The 10,584-nt window shown below is 32.9% G+C and overlaps 1 protein-coding gene across 1 annotated transcript; it reads left to right on the top strand.

The window, feature by feature from the left end:
* The first annotated feature begins 5,761 nt into the window (after window positions 1-5,761).
* LOC145139041 (uncharacterized) lies at window positions 5,762-6,400 on the top strand. The gene has a single exon (XM_079072999.1). It carries the CDS (start codon window positions 5,762-5,764, stop codon window positions 6,398-6,400), a length of 639 nt encoding a protein of 212 aa, XP_078929125.1.
* The last annotated feature ends 4,184 nt before the right edge of the window (window positions 6,401-10,584 follow it).

Below are 10,584 nucleotides of genomic sequence, written 5' to 3'. Positions count from 1 at the left end.
ATGTACAAATGTTTTAAACCTCAAAGTATGTATTTTAATGACTATGCTACTTATGTTTATACTCTGATATGTTTATATAACTTTTTAAACATATAATTTTTAAAATACTAAATAAATTTTTAAGCTAATAATTTGTTAAATGCTAAGCATGTATGTTTTAACAAATCATATTGAAAAACTTCACGTGTCAAATTCTATCACACAAGTATGTCAAGGTCTATCATATAGGTATAAGTGTCACACCCCCAAACCAGAACGGCGGAAACGTTCGGGGGCGGAGGACGTCATGTATAGTATCACAACAATGCATGATAGTAAACAAGAAACAGCATCATCCATTGCATTAATAATATAATTTTAATACAAGTGTGTTCTGAAGTTTATAAGACACCAAAAATGAATAATCAAAATAAAGACGAGTCTTGAAAGCTCCGTCTTCTCAAAACCTGGTCATCGGTACCTGTCTACTGGCGACCTGAGAATACAAGTTATTTTGAAAGGATAGATCAACATTAAAGCTGGTGAGTTCATAAGTATTTTAGTGTCATTGTTTGTATAAGTTTGAAGAATGTTCTTGTAAATGTTTATGTAAAAGTTTGTAAGTATTTGATGTAAATGTTTGTAAACTTCCTAGAAAATCCTATATTTTCTACTAAAGCAGTCTTCTACCAAGACCCAACTGTTCTTTATGTTTGTTCTTTTGTAAAAGTGAGTATTTTCTCAAAGTATGACTATCATTACCAAAATATAGTTTTCATTACCGTTTATGTGAGAAGATCACAATGTGAATGAAATGGGAAAAAAATAAAGATGTACTGTAGTTTTATCTAGGTAACTACCAATGTACTAACTACCTTAAACTTGTTAGTTTAATTAAGGTAAAATGTGATATGATTGTAACCATACTTGATCGACTAGTATAACACGATGTTTGAGACGTCGAAATGATATGACATTCGTCACTCGTAGACATGCAGGTCCCACTGTAGCTAGCAGCAAGGTGTAGGAGGGTCAGTCCCGTATAGATCTATACACAAATTCACGCTCTCCATACAGGAGATTCTGGGTACAAAACGTGACGCAACAGTATATTGCCGAACCATGAAGTAGTATCTCATATTATTGTTATAGTATTCTTGTATTTATATAGTAGGTTCTAGTGTAGTGTATGTTCTCTCTGTCTAGTATGTACTATGTTCTCTAGTGTATAGTGTGTAGTATGTATTGTTTCTCGTTATAGTATGTACTGTTTCTCTTTATAGTGAGTATTGTCTCTCGTTATAGTATGCTCTATCTGTTTCTCTATATAGTATGTTTGAACTGACTCATGTATGAACTGACTCTTGTATGTTTCATTGTTCTAGAAATATTATTAGTGACTTCCTAAACTATACCTATTATAGTTTACCATCAATGTTGTTTGTATGAATGAACATGTTTGTATACCTTTGTTGCCCAAAGGTATTGAACTAATAGAAGAAATTTTTATATCTATATACATACACATAATATATAACTAAGGTTCAAACGACCTTCAGACAAATAACTGATACCCTAAGTTCACAACCAAACAAGGAACAGGAAATAAGGCGAGTTATCAGTCCTAAGTCCTTTCAATCCTACTCATATAACTATATCTATATAGACATGATTTTGACAAAGTATAAGTTTTAAAAGAGTTTGATAGAAAGTATTTAACATGTAAAAGAGTTTATAAAACGATTTGAAGCAGTTTGTTTGATAACACAGTTGAAATGTAAGAATTCCACTTGTTTGATAGTTATTAATCGCATGTGATTTATATAATAACTATAATAGTTCTACTTGTATTCCCCCCTATAAAAGCATTTAAAATTATTTAAAAGATAAGTTAAGGGGTATGAACTCACCTGCAGTGAGTGATACAAATGTAAGATCGATTGTAGGATGCTAAGTGTCAAGTGAAGACGTGAGCACAACGGATCCTAATAAGCATATAATGACACATATATGTATATAATTAGTGTTTATACAACTAATCATGTAAGGAAAACACCCTAAGACTTAGGAAACACTTAGATTGAAGTGTTAGAAGTACAAAGGGTTGCATCTAAGGGGTGAATAGCCACACAATGGTGTTTACGGCCAAGTGTTCACGACCCTATGTATTTACGGCCAAGTGTTCACGACCCTATGTGTTCACGACTGTAAACTCATGAAGTATTGTGCCAAAGAGTGATTTAAAGTCCTTTCAAGCATCAAGGAAGTGTTCTAGGTTCAATGCTTAGATTTAGGGAGTTTATGGCCAACAGATGCACCTTTAACAAGGGTTTACGGCCAAGGGAGATGCTCTTGGCTGTAAACTCCTATTGTTCTTGGGAAATGGATGTTTTCAAGGTGCAAATCAAGGGTTTCTACTAGATAACAAGTATGGGAAGAGGATACTTACAATATGGAAGCAAAAAGAGTTGATTTCGGCCCAAAACACTAGTGTGTGTTCTTGGTGATCTTGAAGATCAAACCCAAAAGATGAAGTTAATGGATGAAATCAAAGGGTGATACTAGATAATGAGATGTATCAACAAAACAAAGGATGAAACACTTACATTTTTGAAGATAAAAATGAAGATCCTTATGATACTTGAGAGAGAAATCAAGTTCTTGAGGTTGAAATGGTGAATAATGAGGAATAAGGAAGGAATATCATGTTTATGGCATGAGTTTACGGCCACCTTGAGTTTACGGCCGTAAACTCATATGATGTGGTCGTAAACTCCACATGATTAAGTTTATGGCTTGCTTGGTGCACAATGGACTCAAGCAGATACTTCCTAACACCCGATCCTTGGATGTACTATGCTTAAAACACTCAAACAGACCCTAAACAATGCTAAAAGATAGCATAAATAAGTCTGACTTTGATTGAGTTGCAATGTGGTACAAGATAGAATTTTCGGTTTGTCACAATAAGCAAACCAAATAATTCAACTAATTAAAATATATATGCTTGCAAATCTTGGAAACGTTAATTAAGGTATAAATATCATCACAAATCAACAAAATTTTAAAATCATGATATAAAAAATTTAATTAACTTATAATTTTAACTTATGATTTTGACATATACAATATAAATTTTCCTACAAATATTTCTACATGAATTACCGAATCCAAGTACTCACCGAGTACAAGGGATGAAAGTGGGTCCAAACCCGGACCGGATGGACCCGGACCCGGACCCGGAAAACCCGGAACCGGTTAATGGGATTTTGTAGAACCGGAAACCGGACCGGTATATAGGAACCGGTTCCGGTTCGGTTCCGGGCACGGTACCGGGTAAAGTGGGTCTAGAACCGGAAAACCCGGAAACATCAAAGTGGGTAGGTTGGAACCGGATAAAGTGGGTTTAGAACCGGAAAAACCAGAATTTTTTGGTAATTATTTACTACTTAGTGCGTTGAACTTTGAAAATTTCATATTAATATCCCGACTTTGGGGGACTATAACTCATTGAATATGAAACCAAAATTAACAAAATTATACTCTAAAATCATGTACAAACTCTAAAATACACTCTAGAAAAAACCGCATGTCAATCCGACTTTAAACGAATGAGATATGCATGTGTTAACATTTTCACAGAATACAAAGTACAAAAAAATAGCTGAAAAGTTGAAAATTTTCAGTTTTGATATCCCGACTTCGGAGGACTGTAAATCATTGGATATTAAACTAAAAATGATAAAATTATAGTCTAAACTCATGTACAAACTGTAAACTACAAGTTGGAAAAAACCACATTTCATCCGACTTCAAACGAATTAGATATGCATGTTTTAAAACTTTCACCGAATATAAAAAAACTGAAAAATTAAAAACTTCCAGCTTTGATATCTCAACTTTTAGGGACTGTATGTCAATGAATATAAAACTAAACATGGCAAATTTATGGTCTAAAATCATGTACAAACTCTAAACTATATGTTGGAAAAAACCGCATGTCAATCGGAGTTGAAACGAATGTGATATGCATATTTTAAACGTTTCACAAAAACCGGTTCCGGCCTTAAAAGTGGTTCCGGACTTCCGGTTCCAAACACCGGTTCCGGGTTTTAGACCCGTTTTACCCGGACCCGGTGGACCCAAACCCGGATTACCCGGAACCCGGATAAAGCCAATTTTTAAACCCGAAACCGGAACCGGTTCTATATATTCCGATTCTAACGGTTCTGGTTCCAGACCGATTCCGGTTCCGGTTCTAAATCTCATCCCTACCGAGTACTCCCGAGTACTCGCTACTCGGCAATCGGCCGAACGACTACACTACTGAGTAAAGGGTTCTACAACCTAATGCGGCTAAATACTCATGTGATTGCAAGAGGGAGTAGGTTTTGATTCTTTCTTATTATGTTATATTGGGTTTGAACGTTTTAGATTCGGTAAATATTGTTTGTAGATTTTTATATTATAATCATATGTATTGTTGCAGTTACTTTATTTATACATCCGCTAATTGTCCTAAGTGTATTTTAATTGATAAGACAAAGGACGCAAACAAACCTACTTTGATCCCATATATAGACTTTAATTAATACGACTATGTATATGTGGCCCGAACAGACACAAAAGTAGTAGTAACCATATAATATGCACATTTGGAATTAAAACCGAATCCGAAAACGATCATTGGTTTATATATTGAATTCAACTCTCTTTTAAAGTCATCACCATATTATTATTCTCATTCCATAACCATAAATTAAATTTCAATGTTTATTAAATAGGAACTAAATTGTTAACCATAAGTTCATTTGGATCCGATCCTTACTTACCACTCGTCATATTAGTGGAATTAAGGTTTATTTTTGACGCATCAACGACTACGATTATACCTTACGACAAAAAGTTACTTTTAAAATGTTTCATGACCACTAAGTCGAGCGTAATAGGTACACATCATATTTGGAGTCGAGTTAGATACTTCACAAGCAAGTAACGGACATGCTCCAAGTTTTAAACAAGCAACTACTTAATTTTCGGGAGTATATTATCTTACAAGGGGTTATCTACAGAAAAGTCCCAAACTTTTTTCAAAAGTTTCAATAAAGTCCTAAAAGTTTTTTTTTTTGAACAAAAAAGTCTCAATATTTTGAAAAAAATCATATAATCTATCATTTGTTGTTCAAATATAAAAAATGATTTTTTCGTAAATTTAGGCAAAGACAAAACTGCAAATTTGGTCCCTGTGGTATTTAAAAAACTTTGGATAGGGTCCAAAAAGTTTTCAACTTGTATGGAAGGTCCAAAATCAAGGTTTTTCTGGGTTTTTGGTCCAAAAAAACTTAAAAAGACGGTTATGCCCTTTTGATTTCTTTTTCCCTTTTTCTATAAGTATTTTAATGATATTTTCACTTAAAAAAAAAAGAAAAAAAGGAATTTTCCACCCCTACCCCATCGTACTCACTCACACACACACACACACACACACTCTCTCTCTCTCTCTCTCTCTCTCTCTTTGACTCTTTCTCTCTCGTTTCAATGGTTGAACTATCTGAGACCAAACATTAAACATGGCGAATTTTCTGATGATGAAGATAAAGTTATATGTGTCCTCTTTGCTAGCATTGGTAGCAGGTACACTTTCTCTTTCAAGATTTTGTATTAAGGGCGATTTTGTGGTACTTAGCACGCAAAAATGGAGATTTTTGTCAAGATCTCTCAGATGTGAATATATATGCAAAATTCTAGAAGTTTGAATAACTTAATGTGCAGGTGGTCAATAATGGCAACACAGTTACCAGGAAGAACAGACAATGATATCAAGAACTATTGGAACACAAAGCTGAAGAAGAAGATGATGAACAGCTTAATCACCCTACCCGAACTTAGAAAACCTCTTCAACATCTTCAATTTTTCAGTTCTTCAACAAACTACAGCTACCCATCACAATCGATTTTTCAAAATAGTAATATCAATGTTAATGCTCCATTATCATCATCAATATCATCGTCTCCATCATATTTGTACAGTACAAATACTTCTAGCTACCATGATCAAACCTTATCTATCCCATCTAGCCCTAGAATTAATGCTGCTAATCGTCAACATCCAGTTCTCCAATCACAAGATCATGGATTTCTCGGTTTGGTTTCCACGGAGACTTACCAGCAGGAGGTAAAAGACAGTTCTACCCTTATCTTCTTTGGAGGTGATCAAGCTAGTTACAGTTCTAATTCCGATGGGAGCTGCCATTATGAGTATCGTAGTACTGTTGGTGTATATGATCAGCATCGTAACAACTTGAGTGATTCTTACAAGGAATTTGGTGGGCATTATGATAAGGAAAAAGGGTATTATGAGGATTCTTCATTAGACTCCAGTCTTGAGGAGATCAAGCAGATGAGAGAGAGAGAGTCATAGAGAGAGAGAGTACGGTGGGTGGGGGTGGGGGTGGAAAAAAAAAATTTCTTTTTTTTTAAAGTCAAAATAGCATTAAAATACTTATAGAAAAAGGAAAAAAGAAATCAAAAGGGCATAACCGTCTTTTTAAGTTTTTTTGGACCAAAAACCCAGAAAAACCTTGATTTTGGACCTTCAATGCAAGTTGAAAACTTTTTGGACCCTATCCAAAGTTTTTTGAATACCACAAGGACCAAATTTGCAGTTTTGTCTTTAGGCAAAAAATCAAAATATTGAGACTTTTCTGTTAAAAAAAAAAACTTTTAGTACTTTATTGAAACTTTTGAAAAAAAATTTGGGACTTTTCTGTAGACAACCCATCTTACAAGTTGTTTAATGTTTAACCACATATTTTTACTGTGTTCATATAAGCTAGTTTGAATGAGAAATGAAATGTTTTCCGAAATGATAAAACCGATGAAAGCTAAATTTATAAAATAGTTTACAGATATGCCTCGTATTATTACTTGATCTGCAACATTAAACCTAACCATAAATGTTTTTGGTGTTGAAACTTTACTTCACAATATTTATTATAATTTGGGTTTATTTCACGAAGACGCGAGTTATGCAACAAAAGAAATATCAAAATTTAACAAAATGTTTTCAAGTGTATTTGCATCACATATACATAACTCGATGAGAAAAATGAGGGAATTCGGATCCAATAATCAAGACAATAACGAAACAAGTATACTATATAATAATTTTAAAAATAATGTTAGTAAACGGGCTCATACTAGTACCCTTAGTAGCGAGCTCAGAAGATACATTGGATTCGATTTTCTAGCACATTGAAGTATAGAAGAGTTTGAAAATTTGAATATTTTGGCTTTGTTGAAAGAAAATGAATCTCAATTTCTAATTCTATTTGCTATAGTCCGTGATCTATTAACCGCCCAAGCTTTTACGGTAGAACCGTTTTTTCTTTTAGTGGCAGAGCAATATCACCAAGAAGAACAAAACTCACCTTTATATCGATTGAAGTGTACATTTGTTTAAAAGACTATTTGGACGGCTAGGAATGAATACAAAATAGTTCACTACTTGTATGAAAAGGTCGGTGTCAATTACCAGGCATGAACTCGTTTACAAAGAAGAACTAGGCAACAACCTTCACGACGACTTAAGTACAACCAAAATGAAAACATCGACTAATAAACGGTCGAAGACGATGATGTCTATTTTTGATTCAAAATGCTTTGTATAATGTTTTTATGCTTATGATTTATTATAATTTTATCTTTTTCATAATTTCCAAAATAATAAAATAATCATATAGTTTCGGTTTTTAGAATAGCGGTTTAATACAAATTGGTTCCAATTTGATCTCAATTGGTTTTTATAGGTACGGATTATATTGCTTTATATCCGATAGGTTTTTGTCCGAACCGATTTTTTTCTAACCCAAGCCAAACAGGTTTCTTGATAAATCCGGTTTAGTGAACTTCTAAATTAATATTGGGTAAGGAAAATGACTCAAAGAGGTAATTATGTTTCAAAATCGTTCAAAAAACACCATCCAAGTTTGGTATGTTCAAAAAACACCATCCAAGTAAACTTTTTGTACAAAAAACACCAACAAACTATATGTTTTGTTCAAATATTACCCACCGGTAACTGGTTCTTACTGGTTAAATGATAACTTGGCTTAACTATTATGACATGGCATAATAATGATTGACAAAACAATAAATGATATATTCCTCCTTTAAAAACCGATTTAGGGTTTCTTCATGAACGAATGACTTATTATTCTCCTATAATTGCTCGTCTTCTTCTAAAGTGATGATCTCGAACTCAAGTCCAAAACCTTAATTCTTAACTTAAGGAAAAAATGGCTCCTTTACCCCTGCCTCAATGGACCTCCCTCCCCCTAAGGCCCAAATCCATAAAAAGCTCAAAAAGGCATCCAAGCCCAGCTACAAGGCATCTAAGGCCTAATTTGACCTTAGGGGGAGGGAGGCCCATTGAGGCAGAGGTAAAGGAGCCCTTTTTGCCTTAAGTTAAGAGTTAGGGTTTTGGACTTGAGTTCGAGATCATCACTTTAGAAGAAGAAGAGCAATCATAGGAGAAGAAGAAGTCATTCGTTCATGAAGAAACCCTAAATCGGTTTTTAAAGGAGGAATATATCATTTATTGTTTTGTCAATCATTATTATGACATGTCATAATAGTTAAGCCAAGTTATCATTTAACCTGTAAGAACCAATTATTGGTGGGTAATATTTGAACAAAACATATAGTTTGTTGGTGTTTTTTGTACAAAAAGTTTACTTGGATGGTGTTTTTTGAACATACCAAACTTGGATGGTGTTTTTTGAACGATTTTGAAACATAGTTACCTCTTTGAGTCATTTCCTATTGCTTTTTTTCCTTTACTTATTTTTTACCGGTAATTGCCGGTTACCAAATGTCAAATTTGAACAAAGAATGTACTTCGTTGGTGTTTTTTGTACAAATGCTTTACTTGGATGGTGTTTTTTAGACATATCAAACTTGAATGATATTTTTTGAACGATTTTGAAACATACTTACCATATAAGTCATTTTCCCTATTGGGTATTGTATTGTCTGTATCATGTTGTATATTTTCGGCCCATTATAGACCGTTTTTTCTTATAAACTTCAACCATAAAGGCTAAATCTAAATCCATTAAATCTGGCCCATGATACTGCTATCAGGACTCTATCCACTTATATGTTAATCTGTTAATACGGAATTAAAATTTATCTTTCACTCTAAATTACATTACATTAATTTATAAAAGAATCTTTGATTCAAGTATACGAGGGGACTTGATATCTCTAAATTTTATATATAAGTGAGTTTAAAGAAAATGCTAAATGAAAAATAACTATTAATTAAATGTGCAATCAACCAAAATATTTGCCTTTGCCCTAACAATATGATGTGTCTTCATTTCTTGAGACTGAAGTTCAAAGTAGATTATAGTATATTAGTTTACTGTTCTAAAAAAAAATTAAATGTGCAACCAGTGAGAGTTTGCTTAAGGAGCCTGTCACATGACTCGTGAGTCATTAACAAACGTTAATAACCTTCCAAGTAAATAACCTTCAAACACACAACAATATAACTTTCACGTTTGTTAATTTATCCACAGAACATGGTCCTATGATATACCATATTGGTCGAAAATTATGAAAGGGAACCAACGAACTTTTGAGAGTTTATAACTTTTAGCTTTTAACAAAAAAAAATTATTATTCAAACAAAAAGTTTTATCTCGGAGTACGATCGTTTATCTTTTAGTTTAAAAAAAAACAACTCAAAATCTAAAAGTTATTTAATGTAGCATTTAAAAAAAGTTATTGAGATTTTTATTCAATTTTCATAATTGCCCTTAAAATATATGTATATACTTATCACTTTTAAACAATTGTCTTTTATATAATTTATATATTTCAAAAGTTTCCAACTATTTTTGTCAAACATTCATATAACAAATAATAAAAGTTTCCGTTTCTAGTTATCAATTAGTTTTACCAAACATTTGTATCGGTTTGAATAACTTATTTATTGCTGCTTTAAATATTCACAATATAAACAATCACTAACGTAGACCACGTTGTATTAATCAATCCATGAGTTGGAAACTTCTTGTCCTTTCTATTGATGTCAAAAACCGTGGCACAAGAAAAAAAAAATCAGGTTATAAATGGGAAATCCAAGAATTATGCACTATGTTTTTTGTCCATTTATGTAACTAAAATCATAGTATTAATGTATTATTTATTCTAATATATACAATATACAACTAAAAAAACATATGATATATTGATTTATTTACAATGATAAAAACTAAAAACATTCAACACCGTGGCGTTGCCGATATATGGCATAATATTAACAGGGTAGCCACCATTCACATAAGGTCCGACAAAAGAATGCCGGCATCTAAATGGACGTTGGAATGTTGGATGCTTATATCATAATTATCACTAATTATAAGATTAGGAATTTTAATCCTACTAATAGGTGGTTAATTACAGGTAATTAGTGCTATAATTAGTAACCTTAGGCTTAATCGTTAAACATCACACCCATAACCCCTTTTCACGTTTTCTGTTTCCAAATTACGTTACATTTAGTGTGATAATCATATCCAATAACCTGCTGCCACG

This window comes from Lactuca virosa, chromosome 9 (assembly GCF_052849685.1).
Source record: "Lactuca virosa cultivar CGN04683 chromosome 9, Lactuca_virosa_CGN04683_v6, whole genome shotgun sequence".
NCBI lineage: Eukaryota > Viridiplantae > Streptophyta > Magnoliopsida > Asterales > Asteraceae > Lactuca > Lactuca virosa.
The sequence above is the reverse complement of the archived record's forward strand: the minus strand, read 5'-3'. Positions and strand labels throughout refer to the sequence as shown.